At 34.5% G+C, this 22,183-nt stretch overlaps 1 protein-coding gene and 1 pseudogene across 2 annotated transcripts in view; both read left to right on the top strand.

Moving 5' to 3' along the window:
• APLF (aprataxin and PNKP like factor) overlaps window positions 1–22,183 on the top strand; it is an 82,354-nt gene that overhangs the window by 40,068 nt on the left and 20,103 nt on the right. For both annotated transcript variants that reach the window (XM_019718313.3, XM_074332091.2), the window contains exons 7-8: window positions 4,283–4,620; window positions 11,200–11,325. In XM_019718313.3, coding sequence (XP_019573872.3) covers window positions 4,283–4,620; window positions 11,200–11,325 — 464 coding nt within the window. The remainder of the gene's footprint in view (window positions 1–4,282; window positions 4,621–11,199; window positions 11,326–22,183) is intronic.
• LOC109443124 (large ribosomal subunit protein eL31 pseudogene) lies at window positions 11,356–14,189 on the top strand (annotated as a pseudogene).

Genomic DNA, 22,183 nt, shown 5'->3' with positions numbered 1-22,183 from the left:
CCTGATTGGCCATTTGGGTTAGTACCATTTATAGCACAGCTCTGATCAGTCCCATAGAAACATCTTTTCATTCGTCATTCATTCATTCAATAAGCATTCATTAAGCAAATAGTAGCAATATAGTGGCATTAATTATGCTGTTAACAGCAACAACACCTAGAAAACAAGCAACTATTTAGTGAGTTCTTATCCTGGGCTAGATCCAACACTAAGATATACTTATTTCATTTACTTTTTAGAAAATGCTGGTGATGCGGTTGTTTATATCCCTGGTTTATGGATCAGAAAACCTGAGGTTCTGAGAGTTTAAATCAACTTGTTCAAGGTCAAAAGTTAAGAGATGGCAAAGCTGAGATTCAAAATCTGATTTTGTATTTCAAAGATTATTCTAATAATCATTACACTAAACAGTCTTTCTGTTACATGCAAGGCAGTGTGCTAGAATCTGGGATTAAAAGATGAATAAGACAGGTTTGTGAGGGACATGATTCAAATCATAGAATAATGTCACCACATTGGCTTTTATGGGAGCTTTGAGGAAGACTACCTAAGCCAGCTGGACGATTCCAAGGGAAGGGTTCCTAAAAGAAGTGATCTGAGCTGAATTTTAACAGAAGAGCAGTAGGCATGACCAGGTGCAGAAGAGGTAGAGGTAGGAGTCCATTCCAGGTGGGTGGGCCAGCAGGTCTAAGAGCAGAGGGGATACACATAGTATACTGGGAACTACTGTTCTTAGAATGCTTGGTGCACCGTCAGGCAGCAGTGTTAGATGAGGGTGAAGCCATCAGTGGGGACTAGTTCCTGGAGGGAGGACCTTGAAATGTTCTCAGCTACATAAATAATCCTGGCAGCTCTTCAGAGGAGAGATTGGAAGAAAACAAAGTAAAGTATAGGGGCATGAGGGAGAAGATTAGGGCATCCACATAGTCAAGAAATAAAGAGAATCTGACCCGGGGCAGTAGTATTAAGGACGATGCAAAGGCATTGGATGAGAGACATATTTAGGAAGCAAAACTGCAGGATTTATTGCTTGGATCTAGGGAAAGTGAGGGAAAAATAGACTTTTTAGGTTGTGGCTAGAATGAATGGCTAAATTGTGTTGACCGAACATATGATTCAGAATACAGAGGGAGGATTTCAGTTTTGACATTTTGAGTTTGAGGTGCCTGCAATATTGGGGAAGAAATATCTAGCTAGGGGTGGAATGCTATATGAGTTTGAAGCTCGAGAGTGTATTTGGGGCCAAGTTTAGGATTTTCTGGTCTTTAGTGTGTGGGTGCTAATGGGATTGATCCAGGACTTTTAAGACAATTTATTAACATAGACATTATTCCAAGGGCAGCTTGGAAACAACAGATTACCTCACTGAACTCATATTGGGGGAAATTCTTTATCCTGTCCCTTGTAGTTCCTAAGAAGTTCATATGGTTGAGGGATGAGGGAGGGCTTGTTGGTCAAGTTAGACGATTTCAATAGCCTTAATATAGTACATTCCAGCTGCCTCCAAGCACCAAGGTCACCTTCCGCTAGCTCCATGCTTCTTGATCCCTGAGGTCTCTAGCATGTATTTTTATAGTGTAAGGGATCTGGCCTTTCTATAATGAATCTCTAGTCTCCCGCACTTCATTCTTCACATTTTCAGCTACTCTAAGAAATAAGAAATGTGGATACTTATAAAATACGGAGCTCTCTGCCTTTCCCCTACTTCTTCTAAGTACAGAGCACCTTCCATCTTTCCTGTTCCCTCACTTGCCAGTTCAGTGACTTGTTCTGGCTTATGAGCTTTGTAATTGGCACAGTAAAAATTGATATCTCAGCAAACTTATAAAGATTGCTGCATGTAATAGATTTGGGTGATCATTTATAAATAACTGAAACCATGAATGTCAAATTCTTTAATGCCAAGGGTCTACTGAATATCAATATGTCATGGAGTTCCATGAAGAGCATATGAATTCCAGCTTTTGTGTCTCTTAAAATGTATTTGAGTACCCCGATCCATATATTGGTATCTGTGACTTTATCATTTTTTTCTCTCAGAATAAATTAATATGTGAAAAGCATGCCTTGATATTAAAAGAAAACCAAATCCTTATTTGCATTTCATAGAAGTAGTGGGAGTTGAAATATGATGCCAACCATTTCATATTTTGTATTTTATTTCATTTTCTTTGGTTTGTTTTTCATTTATTAAATGGCGAAATAATACATGCTTGTTATTAAAAAATATTCAGAAGCATGAAGAGTAAAAAGTGAAAATCTTAATTTGCCTCATCCTCCAAGCCTATTGTCCTAATAATGTTTTGATTTGTATCCTTCTAAACCTTTTTGTTTGGATTTACACAAGTAAGGACACAAATAGATATGTAGGGAATATTTTTTAAAAGCTAAATGGAATTATAGTATATATAGTGTTCTTGTTTAATTTCATTTATATATATGTATATATATACATACATATATACACACATACATTATATTTATATACTGATATATCTACCTCTTTCTTTTCAACCTCTGCATAGTGTTTCATGGTAAGAATGTATTCTAATTTATTTAACTGCTTCCCTAGCCATGTCCTTTCTTTCCCCCTATATGTGTGAAGGATGTTGAGTGGGATATGTACTTCTATTGTCCCCAAACTGTTGTTGGGGGCCACAGCTGGGGACAGAAATACTAAGCATAAGTTTCGTGTTTGAAAGGAGCCCCCAGCAGTAAGAGCCAGACCTTTTCCTGTGGGTTTTTTATTGAAAGTATGAGAAGTGTTTCCTGTCCCATCCCCAGGCTTTGTACAAAGAGAACTGAGAGACAAGAAGGTTTTAAGATGTGGCAGAGTGCTATGTTTGGGGGGAGAAGTTATTTTTTCCCTTTCTAAAATCAAGAGAAGAGAGGAGCTCTAAGAGAATTACTTGTGAGACTGGCATTTAATTGGACATCAGCTTAGCCAGTGGATTTGCTGACCTGCCCTATGGGTATGTGAACAGGGAAAAAGAAAACTGGTGAGAGTTAACCCAGGCGGGGGTACTGCCATGTGAGGAGGTGGGTCAGGATTGCCCCATTCCTATCCTAGCGTTCCAGTCGCTGGCATGTGTCGGTCCTATAGCAGAGGGAGATGAAATTGGGGTGTGGTCGAGCAGCTTGGGAGAAAAGTGTGTGTTTTAGAGGACTGTGCTATAAATGCCACCAGCTGAGGGCCAGCTCTAAGAGGTAGCCACATGGTTGCTTTTCCTATAGGTTATTTATAACTACACAAGAAACATAAGACCTAGGTTCCTTTTGCAAGATCTTTGGTCAGTTTGGATAGTATTTTAAAGTTTCTTAAAAAAAAAGAAAAAAAAAGAAAAACACTTAAGTAATTAGTCCAAAAGAAGCCATGTTAATATCTTCTCAAGAAATTAGAGCTGTTGGATATTAAGTAGTAGCCAAAACCAGCTTTTTCCAGATGGCAGCCAGCATACATGAGTCCTTAGGTATCAATGGGGGTGAGCATCACATGTCTCTGCTCTGTGGTCATCACTTCCTGGAAATGGTTTCCACAAGGACTGGAGTTTATCTGAGCAGTGTTTGTATGTCACAGGAAGTGTAAGTAATTAAAAGGTCATTGGACAAGACTACATTTACTCTTTGTGCCGGTGTTAAGTACAAATTAAAACGTTTCTACAGTGCTAATGAGAGTAGTTACTTGGTTCAAAACAGCTCTAATTGGTTAAACTGAAACTTTTATTCAGATCATGTCAAAGGAATCATGTTTATTTTCTGAGTTGGTCATAGCATAGCTTCATGTAAATTTTTCTGTGAGGAAGGAGCAATTTTATCATTCAGCTATAGGGAAAATCATGATTATAGGTAGAAATAAAGTATTGCAGTAACTTACAAGAAATTATTAGGACAATGCATATGAAGAGTGTGACACATTGTTGAACAGGAAATTTAAGAACTTAGTAGGTTTTTGGGGGAAGATTACATTAAAGTGAAAGCAAGTGTATTCTCTTATGTTTCACTTGTTATTTCATATGATTATTTTTCACTGAATGTTTGACATGATTGTAACAAGTTTGATACAACTCTAAATTTCTTTTCTTATAACTACGTATTGTTTTAAAGTTATTCAACTAAAGATATAGAAAATAGTATTTTAATAACTTTAAATGTAAATCTTAAAGTTTTTAAGATTTACATATTGCACGAATCTTGTAGTTTCATGCCTTTATGCTTAAACTTACATACTTCTTTTAAAACATGTTTCATTTATTTCCGTTTTTTCTTCTGATTTGTCTCACAGGAAATGCCACAGTCATTTCCTGCAATCACAACAAGTGACACAGAGGTGAATAATATGAAGACTAATACACAGAGAAACAAAATCCCAACAGAGGGACTTAGTGAGTTTTCTGAACATAAAATCATCACTAAAGGAACTCCAGATAAAGAAGAGGCAGTGAGCTATTCTGAGAGTTGTGCAAGTGCCCAAGGAAAGTCCTTCCACGCTGAGTCTCAAGGAGCTCGTCCTGAGCCCAGCTCTGATCCCTCAGTTGCAGCGGCAACTGATTCAGTTCCACAAGGTTCTGAAGAAAACAAGGTCAAGAGGACATCATGCATTTATGGGGCAAACTGCTACAGGTAAAATGAAATGACAGGTAGCATATAATTATATTATTTCAATGGCATGTGACTATGTAGATCTATGCTATCCTGTATTAAAAGCCTCATAAAACACATTGACCTAAAGGTTAGCAGCTTTATCATGTATCTACTGGTTTGCACTCTCTCAGTATGCATTACTGCAAATCCTGCTAGAGGCTTTTAAGAATTAAACGTTTCAGATGTAGACACGCTGATTAATGCAAGGCTTGGAACTGGGGACTCTAGACTTGAAAATTGAATCACTCAGACTTAAATACCTGCTTATTTAGTGTCTCATTTAGATATTAGAAAGCTAGCTTTATGAATAGTTGTTGTATGTATTGTAACTATCAAAACAATTTTAGGTTGTGTTTAGGCATATTATATTTGTGCATTTTCCTTTATATTTTTCTAATGATGCTTTTGAATCACCATGATGCCTTCTAAAACAACTGAATATATATTTCCTGGATTGATTGGTTACTTCTATACATACTTCATTTGATTGCGTTGTGCTCTTTTTTCTAATTTTGTATTTTGTGAATTCAAATCGTAATCCCTTAGTTTTAGGCTATAGTTTCATCTATAATGTTTACACTAGAATGTTTATAATTATGCATTCCTATTTCAGAAGTATTTCTTTGCCATTCCAACTTGTGAAACCACATATCTTACTAACACATTTGAGCAGAGTTTGTTGTCTTTTATTCAATATTGTATTTATGTCACATATTCTGTTAGCTTCACATTCATATTCTCTCTCTTTAAAATGCTTTGCCATTTGAATAATAACATTTTTCAACTGTTATAACTTATGTATTAATCAGAATTTTATCTACTTATAATGACCTTAATTCCACATGTGGAACATAATTGGGAAACTTGTAGAATAGAAGTATATAAACCTTATATGAGTTTGGATTCTAAAAAAATCCTGTTTGGTATTTGTATCAGTTCACTAGGGCCGTCATAACAAAATGCCACACAGACTGGGTGGCTTATACAACAGAAATGTACTATTTCACAGCACTGGAGGCTGGAAGTCCAAGATCAAGGTGTTGACAGGTTTAGTTTCTCCTGAGCCCTCTCTCCTTGGCTTGCAGGTGGCCTCATTGTGTCCTCACATGGCCTTTTCTCTGTACACGCACATCCCTGGCGTCTTCCCCCGTCTTATAAGGACACCAGTCATATTGGATGAAGTCCCTGCCCTTATAACCTCATTTAATCTGAATTATCTCTTTAAAGGCTCTGTCTCCAAATGTAGTCACATTAGGGGTTAGGGCTTCAACATATGAGTTTGGAGTGGGGGGGACATAATTCAGTCCATAACAGTATTCGACACGAGCATTTGTCTTTGTTAAATGTGATTGAATGCTTTAGCAAGAGCCTGATGAATTTGTTTATATTTGATGCTGATCCATGTTAGTTAATGATTCAAAATCAGTCATAGCTTATGGATAGTTATTTTAATTTTTCAATAATTGTGATATGCATAATGAGCACTAAGAAATATTACTGCTGAAATCTGGAAAACAAAATATATATTTGTAACAAAGGGCAGAAAATAACATATATTGAGTTCTTGTTATATGTGTACATCATAATCATTTAAATGTATTTCTTCTCCAGCCCCGATGCCACTGCTTTACTTCATGCCATGGTCTCGCTGAGACAAATGAATAATCTAAATCTCCACTTTCCCTCACATTCATATTCCTCATTATTGCCTGAGCGATCTGGCTAAGAAAATAAAAACACAGATTAAAAAAAGAGAGAGAGAGAGAGAGAGAGAAATTCTGACAGTATTTGCTTTCCTGTACAGAATCTTTTAGTGGCTGAAGCCTGGGTTTCTTAGCATCGCCCAGAAGACCCTGAACTGCCACTGATTCTTTGGATGCGTCATGCTCTTTTATGTCCTTTGGAAACACTGTTCCCCTTTCCTCGCCCCTGCCCTGCTTAAAGATCTTGCCTACATTCAACTCCTTTCCAAATCCTTTTCTGACATGCCCATTCTTCCCAAATTACTCATCCTCTATTCTGTGTGACATTTTTCCTCATCCAGTTTCTAATATTTGACATTAAATCTAATATTTAATATCTATTTATTGATTTTTATTTATTTATTTATATGTTCTGTCTCTGTGTATAGAAAATTATTCCTTAAGGGTAGTGTTATTTAATCCCTTGATGTCATGCTATTGACTCCCAAATCTATGGCCTAGCACAGATTTCTTTACTGAATTTTAGATCTAGATAGTCGCCACTGTATCCACAAGCATTTCAAATTCAACCTGTCTAAAGCAATGGCATCTTACTTCAATCCTTTGTGAAATGAAATAACAGCAAAATCGTATTTAACTTTGTTTGTTGGAACTGTTGCTTTCAAAATACAGCCTTTGAAAACTCTACTCTTTTGGGGGTCATTTCGTTTTTCTGTTGAATAGCATAGAGTCCCATTAGTAAATTGGTTTTAAAAATTGGGCAGAAGTTGAAATGTCTCTTACTAGCATATAAGAAATGTATACTTTAATTTAAACTTGTGGCTTTTTATCTATATAAGGTCATATAAATTATCTAAGAGTTAGTAGTGTATAAAATAAGGTTTTCACTTCTGGTACAGGTGAAGTATCTGGTTGAAGACCAAACTTCCCACTGAAAACAGCTAGGAAAGGTGAACACTCATGTTTGAAAACAGCCAAGGCAGCCGGGACTTTGAGGCTTCTTTTCTTCTTCTTGTGACATTTGCCAATTATTTTAGTGTTTCAAGCTGAGGGTTAAAAGGCCAAACAGAGCTTTGGGCAGTCTCATGGGACTTAGGCAACAAAAATGGAGTACAGTATTTGCCAAGCAGGAGAATCCCTGTATGGAAGCATAGACATTCAGGATGGAAAACATGAGCATACGTATAAACTAGTATTGACTACGTAAAGCAGTAATAATTTTTGCTTTGTGTAAAATATATGTGAAATTAAAATATATGAAAATAACTGAACTGTTTGGGGATTAAAGCAAGTAAAATTTGACTACATTATATAAGTGGAATCACACAGTATTTGTCATTTTGTGATGGCTTATTTCACTTAGTATAAGGTCCTTAAGGTTCATCCATGTTGTAGCATGTGTCAGAATTTCCTTCCTTTTTAAAGACTGAATAATATTCCATTGTATGTATATTGTACAATGTTTTATTTATCTATTCATCTGTCAATGGACACTTGGGTTTCTTCCATCTCTTCACTGTTGTGAATGATGCTGCTATGAACATGGTTGTGTAACTAACTCTGAGATCTTGCTTTCAGTTCTTTTGGATATAGGCAGGAGTTGAATTGCTGGATAATATAATAATTCTATTTTTAATTTTTTGAGGAACCACTCTTTTCCATAGAGACTGTACTATTTTACATTCCCTCCAACATGCACAAAGGTTCCAGTTGCTCCACATCCTCACCAACACTTGTTAGTTTCTGTTTTTTTGTTTTGTTTTGTTTTTTTTTGGTGGTAGCCATCCTAATGGTGTGAAGTATGATATACTATTATGTTTTTTATTTGCATTTCTCTAGTAATTAGTTATGTTGAGCTTCTTTCATAGGCTTGTTGGCCATTTGTATATTTTCTTTGGAGAACTTTCTTTTAAAGTCCTATTCCCATTCTAGAATTGGTTATTTATTTTTTGGTCATTGAATTGGAGGAGTTCTGAATATTAACCCCTTATTAAATGATTTGCAAATATGTTCTCCCATTATGTAGATTGCCTTTTCACTCTGTTAATTGTGTCCTAGATACACAGATATTTTTTATTTCTTTTTTAAAAATGATTTATTTAAAGAATTATTACCTTTTAATTCATGGGACATTTGGGCTACTTATTTAAATATGAGGACATTTAAACAGAATTTAAGAATGAAATTGAAAGGACCTTCATTTCTTTAATCTTCACAAATTTTATTAAATTTATTGGGGTGACATTGGTTAATAAGATTATAGAGGTTCCAAGTGTACAATTCTATAATACATCACCTGTATATTGCATTGTGTGTTCTGTCACCATATATCTGATCCCCTTTACCTTATTCTATATCCCTTCCATCTCCCTCTGGTAACCACCATGCTGTTGTCTTGTCTGTGAAAGCCAAGTCTGTCACCATATATCTGATCCCCTTTACCTTATTCTATATCCCTTCCATCTCCCTCTGGTAACCACCATGCTGTTGTCTGTGTATATGAGTTTTTGCTTTTTTTATTTGTCTTGTTTGTTCATTTGTTGCTTTCAGTTTTATATTCTACTTGTGAGTGAAATCATATGGTTCTTGACTTTTTCTGTCTGACTTTTTCACTTAGCATGATATTCTCAAGATCCATCCATGCTGTCACAAATGGCCGAATTTCATCTTTTCTTTTGACTGAGTAATATTCTATTGTATATATGTACCACATCTTCTTTATCCAATTGTCTGTTTCCAGATCACGGCTACCATTTAATTCTGATGTAGTCCAATTTATCTAGTTTTACTTTTGCTGCCTTTGCATTTGACAAGAAATCTTTGCCAAATGCAATGTCGTCATAAAGCTCCTCCCCCACACAGACACCATTTATTTCTAAGAGTTTTATATTTGAGGTCGTACATTTAGGTTTTCATCCATTTTGAGTTAATTTTTTATATAGTAAAAGAGAAGGCTCCAACTTTATTCTTATGCATGTGAACGTCTAATTTTCTCAACCATCTTTGTTGAAAAAACTGTCCTTTCTCCCATTGAATGGTCTTGGCATCATTGTTGAAAATCATTTGACCATGTATGCAAGGGTTTATATCTGGGCTCTCTCTTCTCTTCCATGTGTTTATATGCCTGTCTTCATGCAATACCACACTGTTTTGATAACTGTAGTTTTATAAGTTTTGAAATAAGGAAGTGTGAGACCTCCAGCTTTGTTCTTCATTTTCAAGATTGTTTGCCTATTTGGGTCCCTTGAGAGTCCATATGAATTTTAGGATGTATTTTTCTGTGTCTGCAAAAAATGTCATTGGGATTTTGATAGGAATTTCATCAAATCTGTAGATTGCTTTGGGTAGTATTGACATCTTAACAATATTAAGTCTTCCATTCCATGAACATGGGATATCTTTCTATTTCTTTGTATCTTTCTAAATAGAAATTAAACCAGTGTACATGTCTTTCATCTCCTTGATTAAGTTTATCCCTAAATATTTTATTTTAAAATGTTATTATAAGTGATGTTGTTTTTAAATTTTTCTTCTGGTATTGTTTATTATGAGAGTATAGAAACAACTGTTTTTTGTGTTTTAATTTTGTATATTGCAACTTTGCTGAGTTGGTGTATTACTTCTAACTATTTTTTTGTGGAATCTTTAGCATTTTATGCATATGTAGAAAATGAATAGATATGTACACCAAAAGCAGAATGTTCATAGCAGTATTATTTATAAAAGCCAATTAACTTGAATGCACCCAAAGGTCTATGAATAGTAGAATGGACAAATAAATTGTAGCAGCTTCATGCAGTGGAATTTTACACAATAATGAAAATATAGTACTGCTACATGCAACAACATGGAGTAATCACACAAACATTAAAAGTCATTCTCAAAGTATATATTATATATTTCCAGGCAAAACTAATATGTTGTTTTATAAAGTTGCTTCTCAAAGTATGGTCCAGAGACCCCTGAGAAGTTCTGGTCTCCAGGAAGCTTTTAGGAAATCTATTAGGTCAAAACCATTTTCATATAATATTAAGACTTTGTGTGTGTGTGTGCGTATTCCACTCTCATCCTCTTACAAGTGTACAGCATAATTTCCCAGAGGCTACATGATCCGTGTTAGTGTTAAGGATCGAATGTAGAAACAGATATGAGAATCCACATGTCCTCCATTAAGCCAGACATTAAAGAAATTTCCAAAGTTTAAAACAGCGTCATCACAATTTTTTGGGAGATAGAATTATTTGTGTTAAGATATGTTATTTATGATAATATGTAAAGGGTTTATTATTTTTGAATATTTAAAAAGTTTTCTCATTTTTTATTTCTAACCGGTTAAATAACCCACATAAGTAAGCCCTCTGGAGTTTTAGTAGTTCTTTTTTTTAAGACCGAAATGTTTGAGAAACATTATTTCCTATGATAGTATAGTGGTTACCTTTGGGTTTAATGATTGGAAGAAGACCTGTGGAGGCTTCTAGAATGTTGGTAATGGACTGCTTTTTATCTTAGCAAAAGGCACATAGGTGTGTTCATGTTATTCAAAGTCTTTAAAAGCTGTGTATGCATATGTGTGTGTATGTGTAACACACACATATAAAATACTAGTTGCAAATTAATCATTGACATTCGTGACCTACCATATGTCATTAGAAATTTATTTTGTTACCATGGAAGTTCTTTACTGACTATGTCAAAACCTTATTTTTAACAATGTAGCACACTAGTTCACATTCTGGAATAATCAGATGTATTGCTTGGTTTCCTGCCATATCTTATTAATTTTTTTTAGTATATCTAGAAATCTCGTAGATCCTATTAATTATTTTTTCTGACAGTATATTTATCACCCTCATAGGAAGAATCCTGTCCATTTTCAACACTTCAGTCACCCTGGTGATAGTGATTATGGAGGTTCACAAGACATGTGTCGAGATGAGACTGACGACAGGCCTGAATGTCCTTATGGATCATCTTGTTATAGGTATATAAACCAGAAACATTTGATTGCGCTCCCTTTCTCTTTAATCTCTGTAATTTATTCATTTATGCATGTAGTTTCTCATCTCGTCTTTAATGTCTAGTTTTTCAACTTGTATAGGTAATAGGTTTTAATTTTGTTAATAGGTAGGATTCTAATTTTTTTTTAAAGATAATTCTAAATTGTTGAGGTTATTAATCTTATAAATGCCTGAAATTGTTCCTCATTTCTAACTTTCTAAAATGCAAATCATATAATTTAAAAGCTGTCGATGCTACCCCATCATGCATTCTATCCAGACTCCTTACGGTGACAGATTTAAATTCAGGATGTTATCTCTGCCTCCTGCAACTCCTACCATTCCACCATTCTTGCCAACATATGAAACTGAACCCTGAAAGAAAAGTAAGAGTGCTTCTCTCTGTTTCTGTAGCATCTTGTGCCCATTTGTGCCATGGAGAGTAAAATTTATCTATGAGATTGTGTTTGTTTCTTAAATGGAACATCTCCTCTAGACAGTAAATTTCTTGACTGCAAGAACTCTTTCATTCTTGTGTAATATCTGCAACTTTGTTTGATGCATGAATGAATTTGAAATAAATCAAACTACCAAAGAAAGAAGTAATGAGTCTACTCTCAGAGAGCTTTAATTCCAGACAGCCATCTTTCTGAAATAATTTTGGAATGCAGGTTACTGAATCTCCTGGACTATTTGAAGTTGTTGCTATTTCTATAACTGTGGTTTTTAATAAAGCGGCAGAATAAGACTCTAGGCTAGAAAGAAAAATGAAAAAGCTTATGCTGTATCATTTTAAAAATAAGGGTTCCGACGCTGCTTTCCCTCTCCCACAATACCTCGCGCTCTTTCTTTCCAACCTGGGCCCGGCAGGATGGCTCCCGCAAAGAAGGGTGGCGAGAAAAAGAAGGGCCGTTCTGCTATCAACGAGGTAGTGACCAGAGAGTGTACCATCAACATTCACAAGCACATCCATGGAGTGGGTTTCAAGAAGCATGCCCCACGGGCACTCAAAGAGATCTGGAAATTTGCCATGAAGGAGATGGGAACCCCAGATGTGCGCATTGACACCAGACTCAACAAAGCTGTCTGGGCCAAAGGAATAAGGAATGTCCCATACTGCATCCGGTTGCGGTTGTCCAGGAAGCATAATGAGGATGAAGATTCACCAAACAAGCGCTATACATTGGTTACCTACGTACCTGTCACCACTTTCAAAAATCTACAGACAGTTAATGTGGATGAGAACTAACTGCTGATCATCAAATAAAGTTACAAAACTGCAAAAAAAAAAAAAAAGAAAAGAAAAGAAAAATAAGTGTTTCATTCCAGCAGAACATCATGCAGATAATAATAAAAAGACATTTTCATCAGCTATGTCAATAAACTTGAAAATTTAGGAGAAATGAACAAATTTCTAGGAAATACAATTTTTAGAAACAAATACAAGAAAAAAAGAAAACAGAAGAATCGTTTAACATTAGAGATATTGAATACATAATTAAAAGCCTTCTACTAAAGAAATTCTAAGCCTGTTTGGTTTTAATGGCTAATTCTACCAAACATTTAAAGAAGAAATACTCAATTTTTAAACAAAGTATTTCAGAAAAATTACAAGAGGATATATTTGCCAACTCATTTTATGAGACTAGAATAATCTTGATAGTAAAACCCAGCTAGAATAATGTACGAATAAAAAATTACAGGAAAAACTACTTTTGAACTTAGATATAAATATCCTTAAAAAAAACACACAGAAAAGGTTAGTTAAGTGAATTAAGCAATTTGAAAAAAAATATAACATGACCAAAATGGGCTTGTTCAAGGAATGCATGTTTTGTTTAATATAAAAAAATTATGTGATTTACCACATATCAGAATAAGTAGAAAATCATATAATCATTTCAATAAATGATTTTAAAAACTGACAAAATTCATTCATTTATGATAAAAACTCATTTCAAAGTAGGAATAGAAAGAAACTTTTTTAATATCATAAACTTCTTTAATATCTACAAAAAGCTTACAGCAAACATCATACTTAGAAGTGAGATACTAAAATTTTTCTTTCTGATGTCAGAAATAAAATAATATTTCTTCCCTTAATTCTGTCAGTTTTACTTAGAAATTGAAAACTCACTCAGAGATGTTCCCTTTTTCCATGTCTTGACTCCCCTCTGGTTTCTGCTTTTGGTAGTAATCCATTGCCTTAAGATTATTGCTTTTAATATTTTTTACAGGGTATAATTCTTTCCTGTGGGAGGTTTGGTCTGATAAGATCTCTTCTGTCATTACCAGAAGTGGAACTTTTACTTTGTGTGATATAATATTGCTGCTTCAATTTTCGTTGGTTAGTGTTTGTGTGATATTTTTCCGCCTTTTAGTTTCAACCTTTGTCCTTATATTTAAAGCATGTCTCTTACAAATAGCATATTATTTGTGCCTTGCTCTTATTTTTGATCCACTCTGATAGTCTCTGCCTTTTAGGTGGAATGCTTAGTCTAATTACATTTAATACAATTACTGATATATTTGAGTTTAATTTTACCTTTTGTTGTTTTCTATTTGTCCCGCACATTCTTTGTTCCTTTATTCTTCTTTTCCCGACTTCTTTTGGATTAGTCAAGTGTTTTTCAGTCCATTTTCTTCTCCTGCATCAACATTTTAGTTATATATATTTTTCATTAGTTACATTAGATTTTAATAGACATCACTGACTTATTACATTCTACCTTACAGTTGCTACTTTCACCATTTCCCAATCTTACATTAGTATAACTCCATTGACTTCCTCTTCTGCTTTTTTAAAAAAAGTATCATCATCATATATTTTTACCTCTACACATGTTAACTTATAAGGCATTATTATTAATTTCTTAACTATTAAGCATCAGCATTTTTTCATATTTACTGGCATATTTATCATTTTTGGTATACTTCATTTTTTTCCTATAATTTTTTCCTTTCATCTAGAATTATTTTCTTTTAGTTTTAACTTCTTTTGGTATTTCATGTATTAAAAATCTCCTGGAAAAGAATTCTTTCACCTTTTGTGTGTCTGAAAAACGACGTTAGTTAGTTTTTTTAAAAAAAAAAAAAAATGTTTTTACTTGGTAGAGAATTCTTGGCAAGCTTGGCAAGTTTTGTTTCCTTTCATCCCTTTAAAGATGTCATTCAACTGACTCCTTCATTCATAGTTTATGTAGAAAACACATTACCTGTTTTAATGTTGCTCTTTTGTAATTAACGTGCCTTTTCTTTGGCCACTTTTAAGATTTTTATCATTGCTTTTACTTTCAGCAGTTTAACACATGCCTAGGTGTTTTTTTCTTTATATTCATCCTATTTTGGGTTCACTGGGCTTTTTTGGAGGTTGATATCTTGTCTGTTTGGGAAAATTGCTTGGTTATTATCTCATCAGACATTGCTTCTTCCCTGGTCTGTCTCTTCTCTTCTTTTACTTTAGTTAAACACACATTAAAATTTTGACCATGTCCTACATATCTCTTCTGCATTGTTTTGTTCTTTCCATTCTTTTTTTCTTCTGTGCTTCAGAATGGGTATTTGCTATTGACTTGTCTTAGAGTTTACTAATCCTCTCTTCTCTTGAGTCTAGATTGCTGTTAAACCTAAAGAGGTTGTAATTTCAGAAACTGCATTTTTCAATTCCAGAATATCCATAATTCTTTTTTTTAGTTTCTAATTTTGGTGAAATTATCCATCTTTTCATTCACATTTCCCATTTTCTTACTTTTTTAAATGTATTTGTGTTAGGTATTTTAAAATTTGTATTTGCTAACCAACATTTCTGAAGCAGTTTCTTTTGTTTTGGTTATTGATCACATTTTTCTGTCTCTTCATGTCTAAGTAATTTTTTTCTTACAATACTAATATTGTTTACAAAAAGAACTGTAGGGATTATAGATATTAACTTCCCAGTGAGGGTACCCCCTCTGTTTGGCAGACAGGAGCGAGTCATCTCTGTCTAGAGAGATATTTAGATAGATAATGGCTAGGTTGATGTTTTAATAAAACTTGGTCTACCTTTGGTTTGTCTCTGTTCCTTTGACATGGCATTTCTAGACTTCTGATAGAAAGGAAGGTCTCTGTGTTCTTAGTTCTGGTTCTTCTGTCTGGATATTTTGAGCATGGCCGATCACCCATGCATCTTAAATTCTGGCACGTTTCTTGAGGGAGACCAATTATGTGTTTGTTACAGATCTTTTCCCTGTAGTGGGACTTTGTCGCTGAAACACTACATGAGTTGGAGGTTTCACTTTGCCATTTTGAAGTTTCAGACCCAGAACCTTAAGCCTCTCTGAGCTCCCAGGAACTCAGCAAATATTTCTTGGGAAAAATCAGTGTTGTCTTTGGGGTTCCTTTAGTTTCTAAACTGTTGTGACAATCCCACGAGACCATGAAAAGCCCTACTAGTTTCTCTTTTTTTAAATAGTGTTCGTTTACTTGGTTCAGGTCTTATCCTAGACCCACACCAAGAATGGACAAAGGCCTTCAAGGAAGAAAAGAGCCAGTGACTTTCAGCTCCCCTAAGAAGGGCTTTTTGCTCCATGGAATTTTAGATAATCTAAAATGTTCATGCTCCCATAATTCTCTCATAGAAATAATTTTTATAATTTTTCAAGTTTTTTCTAGTTATTAAAATGGGTATTGGTCTGCCATGATGTCCTACATTTTTCCTAGAAGCAAAATCCAAATATGCCTAATCTTGAGAAGAATAAAAACAAAATATAAAGCCTCGCTAAGAATAATGTTGTCAAAAATTGCTGCCTTCATTTCATCAATCTCTTGAAAAGAGAACAGAGTAGGGAGTAGTCAAGAGAAATTACTCCAAGGTAGATGACTCACATGTAGTAATAGAGACTTTCATGTCTATATCTGAATATATTTGTATATATCTATAGTGTATTTTTCTTTTTTATCTCTTGAGCTGTTTGGTGTTCTGGTTCTACTTAAAGATAAAATACTATGATTTTTTTTCATTGTTAATTTTAATTATAGTTAAGAGAGATTCTTGGAGAATATTAGATATGATCGCTTACTCTTATTACTGTTTTACAAATAAGGGAATGGAAACTAAGAAAGGTTAAATGAGTTTCCTAGGACTCCAAAGCTGGCGAGATCAAAACCAAATCTTCTCCTAACTCTAGCCCAGCAGTTCTCTGTGGCATGGCCCTACTCCACCACTGTTAGTTATGGCTTTCAAAAGTATTGATAGTGGTTGCCTTTTTAGCCAAATGGCAAAATAATATTTTGGAGTTTAAAAAAATTCTAGGTAATGTACTTTGATTGAAGGACTTGTGAATTTTTCAGATCAACAAGGTAATAGAAGCTCCAGTTGCAGAAGCATGCTGTATATTTATATGCCCTTTCTTGTCACATGATCATTATTAGTTAGGCAAAAAAACCTGATGTAGTAGATTTTTTGGGTATCATTGCCAAAAACTGATGTTATATTATGATCAACTCACTTTTAGCAATCTTGATTTGTAAGAACATATTTTTAGTTACGTATTGTTTCGTGCTATTAAAGATAATTAAAGAAGACAATTTAAGTGATACAAACTTTATTTAACACTTCATTGAGAGGTCGGCCAGTAAAGGAACATGCATGGTCAGGCAAGCTAACAAAGTTTTTATTGTAAGAGAGAAAAGTATATCGGACTGAACAAAGATCGCTACAGTCCGGGCTGCATGCCTAAAGGAGACCTGCAGCCTGAAGGAGGGGGTGAGGAGAGTTTTATAGAGGCTGTGCTGGCAGGGTAGCAGTGTCTGAACAGAAAATGCTGACTACCTGTAAGCCAGTAGCTGTTTTGTGGTGTTTTCTGTTATCGCAAGTTTGGCTCTGTCTGCAGGTGCAGGCCAACAGACATCTTGTTGTTTTCTTGCAGACACGGCTCTGTCTGTAAGTCAAGGTCTCTGAGACCTAACACTCAAAGACCTAACATTAAGTCAAGGTCTCTAACATTCAGAGACCTAACATTCATAGTGCAGACAGTCTCCATTCAGAGAAGTGCAAAATGAGACAGAAGACAGGAAGCTTTTATAAGATAAGGAATAAAAAACAGGGAAGAGAAAATAGAAGACATCTGGCTAGCAGTGGCCATATAGTCAACCTTGTTTGGAGTGAGAAGGAACAAGGAAGTAAGTAGAGCCCAGAGTACACTTGACATTTGGAGATTGGCTGACTGGATACACTGTGTTTCGGGTCAAGCAGCGGATTTACAGGGTTATGAAAGTTATTTTTGTGGTTGCTGACATGGCACCCCAGGCAAGAGAGGCTCCATTTTGGGCCTAGATACTTATTTCAACATTGCTAGAATATGAGCCTATTGTAGCAGAATGATAAAGTGCTCTAATTTATTTTGCTTAAAAGAAAGTTTTTAATGTAAGTTCATGCCAGATTTTTTCCCTATAGCCACTGAAAAAAAATATTGAAGTCTCACAGATCATAAAATAACTCACAAAAATCAGCCAGAAATTGTTATATTCAGAAAAATAAAAATTATGTATATATATTCCAGAAGTAGGGTTGTGATAAGCCTGTTTTTCATGATGGTTGACACATTTAGAAGGGAGATGAAATTTATGAGTGAAAACATCTTGGTTTGCTTTTTATCCTTAAAATTGTGCCTTCACAAAACAGGATAAGAATTATTTTTAATTAAAAAAATTATTCTCTCAGGTGAAATACTTTGTCCAGTTTTAATTGTTTTGCTACCCAGTCTTACCTTATAGTCCTGTGAATGTTGCAAATCACTTTCTCTTTTTGATGTGTCTAGGTAATCTCAAATGTTGTATAACACATTAAGTAATATTAGTCTTATACTATGTCATCTATCTAACTTTATATGTATTATATTGTATTTCCAAGAATTGTCATCTATGGTCAAAATTTTATTACTATAGAGCAACTATGAAAACACAAAACTGTACATATATGGGTATATTTCAATTTAAACCATTCCATCCTTTGAATAAAACAGAGTAAAACATAAGTAACAAAGAAAAAACAGATATGAATTACATATTAAATACATGCTATAGTAAAATTAAAGATTTCCATAGCCCATATAATATAGGAGGTTGATGTTTAGAAAAGGACATTTAATTATTAAATTTTATTTTTTTCTAGGCTGCAGGCATTATTAACATTTTATCTGACATTATACATTTTCAAATCTAACAAAATTAAATCAACTTGAAAAAATGATAAACGAACTAGTTGATGTTGTCGTTTTAAGTAGCTTGTCCATTTAACTAATTTATTCTCTGTGCCCTGTATGCTGCAGTCAGAAGACCAGCTCAGTTTAATGCATTTGATTAGCTTAAGGTACTTGTCTGAACTAGAACATTAGGTACTTAATGTCCAGTATAATCTAGTGATGGTTGTGCCTGCCTCTAACTCATTTGCTTCCTGTGGTGCGTAATAGGATTTTATGCGGTACATTATTTCTGTTCTTGCTTGTAAAATTAAGCACTAAACTTAGAATACATATACACTACAATGAATGGAATCTATTTTCCACCAGTTTAGTGTAAAAATGTAAAGTCAAATTCACATACATTGCCTTGGATTTAGAAAACCTTAGGCAGGCATGTATTATGCTAATGAAAATGTTAGTGCCTTTATGTTTTTCAGAAGCCAGTGCTCTAGTTTTATATTTTAATTGTAAGACCTTCTAAGAGGGATGAGTTAAGGAAGTATGTCAGTCATCAACTATAAGTGCTTTCATCGTAATGTATCTGCAGCATGATCTGTATAGTGTGAAAGAGCAGTGTTTTGCCACAAGCGTAATTCATTTTTTAAAACTGCGTATTTACTAGTAAGTAAATTCTTTATCTTTTGTGATTTGCTGATTCAGATTTATAGCTATGATCTAAAAGTTTTTGCTATTTCACTTTTATTTTTGTAAAGCATTCCAAGTTATTGCAATATTATTAGTTGATAATATATGCAGGTGTACCCTTAAAACTACAAGATCCTGATTTTTAGAAGCCACTTAATAAAAAAATAGAAACATGTATTTAGTGCAAATCCGTATTATATTATTTGAGGCAAAATAAGTAGGTTTTAATGGGGAAACTCTAGTTGCCTGGTAGTCGAGATTTCCAGGTCAAGTTATATGAGGCTATCAATCATTTTATTTGTAATTAAGAATAATCAAAATTGATAATATCTTAATGCATTTTATAGGATCTGTATATAGAAGAAATAACCGATCATCATTTGCCATACTTATAGTTCTTTAATCATGTGTAAGAATATGGTCTTAAAAGAAAGTATTAGGTTTGTGCAAAAGTAATTGCAGTTTAAAAGGTTAAAAATAATTGCAAAAACTGCATATGTTGATCACTTGCTACATAGTTTTACATAAGAGATGGCTATAATTTTATTTATTTATCAATTACAGTTAAAATTCAATACTAGTTTATATTAGTTTCAGGTGTACAGCTTAGTGGTTAGACATTTATATAATTTACAATTTATGTAATTTATATAATTTAATTGATCCCCCCAATTAGTCTAGTACACACCTGGCACTATACATAGTTATTACGATATTATTGACTATATTCCCTGTGCTGTACTTTACACCCCCATGTATATTTTGTACCTACCAATTTGTACTTAATTCCTTTACCTTTTTCATTCATTGGCTATAAAAGTTTTCAGGGGCCGGCCCGGTGGCTCAGGCGGTTAGAGCTCCATGCTCCTAACTCTGAAGGCTGCCGGTTCGATTCCTACATGGGCCAGTGGGCGCTCAACCACAAGGTTGCCTGTTCAACTCCTCGAGTCCCGCAAGGGATGGTGGGCAGCGCCCCCTGCAACTAAGATTGAACACGGCACCTTGAGCTGAGCTGCAGCTGAGCTCCTGGATGACTCAGTTGGTTGGAGTGTGTCCTCTCAACCACAAGGTTGCTGGTTCGACTCCCGCAAGGGATGGTGGGCTGTGCCCCCTGCAACTAGAAACCACAACTGGACCTGGAGCTGAGCTGTGCCCTCCACAACTAAGATTGCAAGGACAACAACGACTTGGAAAAAAGGCCTGGAAGTGCACACTGTTCCCCAATAAAAGTCCTGTTCCCCTGCCCCAATTAAAAAAAAAAAAAAAGCAATTCTAAAAAAAAAAAAAGTTTTTAAACCTTCATTTAGAAATAGTAGTAACAACATCAGTTACATTCATGTAGACTTGACAATGTACTGGGATGCCTTCTGTGGTTTTTTTTCTCCTTTATTTGATGCATATGCCTTCATTTTAATAATAAATTTGTTTTCTTCGTTATATTTAGTGTTAATTGCACATACATAAGAATTTTCACATTTCTTTTGGCATAGATAGTAACTAATAATGATTTTTCAATGAACAAATTGTCTACTTTTTATTATTTTATGCTGGTTTACTCTTTCATTATTTAATAAAGACCATATTTGTTAATTCTTTATTTCTCCTAAATTTTGAGACTTAGATATTTGATAACATAGGACTCATGTTTTTGCTTTAGGTTTTAAAATAAGTGTTGAATTTCAAAAATGCAAGGTAAATTATTTTGGAATGGAAACAAAGCTATAGTATGATCCCCTATTCACTGAGTAAATATTGAATATTTAACATGCTAGTCACTATTTTAGAAGCTAGTGTAAAACAGTATTTCAGGCTCATTTAGTATTTCGAGTGTTAAGTTTCAGTATTAAGTTACCAAATCTTTGGAAGTAAAAATAGAAATTATTATTCTGTTCTTGCTGTTGCTTACTTAATCTTTAGTTGGCTCTTTATGATGGAGAGATAGTGTTTAAATCAGCAGACTTAAGTTCTAGTTCTAGTTATGCTAATTCTGTGGCATTATTTTGAATGTCATTTGATTTTCCTGAGCTTTATAGTTCCTCATGAAAACATGGAAAACAATCATTTGTGCTCAGGGGGCTCCACTCAGTGGAGAAATCCAGAGCAGAGTGTAATCTATTCATACTCATAAAGTCAGATGAGTTACATTCCTGGCTACTCTTCCTTAGCTTTCTGTTCTGCCTCCTTTTCTTTTTCCCTACGTGTTAATACTGCAGAGCTGCAGGGCTCAGTTCTCTGACCTCTTCCCTTCTCTATTCTTTTTCTCTAGTTCAGCTAACTCAATTTAGTGGCTCCAGACTCACATGTTCAAATGCCTCCACTTGGTTGTAAAATAGGTAGTTCAAAATTAATCACATCTGAAACAAAACCCCGGTTTTTTATCGGGAAAACAACTCTTTCCCAAGTGTTCTCTGCCTTTGTCAATGACTTCACTTTACACATAGTGTTTAGGCACCAAACCCCAAAGCACCCTTGATTCTTCCTTCTCTTTCCTTCACATCACTCATTCAGTTCTTGCCATTTCAACCTTTAAAATATGTTAGGAACCTAACCACTTCTTACTTCCTCTGCCTCTATCATCTTAGTTATAACCACTATCATATCTTTCCTGGAGCACTGCAGTGGCTTCTTAACTGATATCCCATCTTTTTCTCTTGCTCTTCTGTAGTTTATTTTCCACACAGCAACCAGAGTAATTGTCTAAAAACAAGTCATATACTGTTGTTTTCTGCAGCTTCCCACAAAACTCTTTATTATGTCTTACAAGTTCTTCTCTGACTTGATTTCCTACTATATTCCTTCTCACTCATTCCCCTCGAGCTATACAAATCTTGCTGTGTTTTTCCAAATGCCCTAGCTTGTTTCTACTCAGCCTTAGCAAATTTAAAGACATTTTTTATTTCCTCAAGTGTTCTTCCTTCAAATATGTATTGTTATTCATATATCTCTATCATTAAAATCAGAAATGTTTTGGAAAATG

Source organism: Rhinolophus sinicus, chromosome 2, assembly GCF_057876585.1.
Source record: "Rhinolophus sinicus isolate RSI-liver-muscle chromosome 2, RSI-T2T, whole genome shotgun sequence".
Classification (NCBI taxonomy): domain Eukaryota; kingdom Metazoa; phylum Chordata; class Mammalia; order Chiroptera; family Rhinolophidae; genus Rhinolophus; species Rhinolophus sinicus.
Note: the sequence above shows the minus strand (reverse complement) of the source record. Positions and strands in the feature narration are given on the sequence as shown.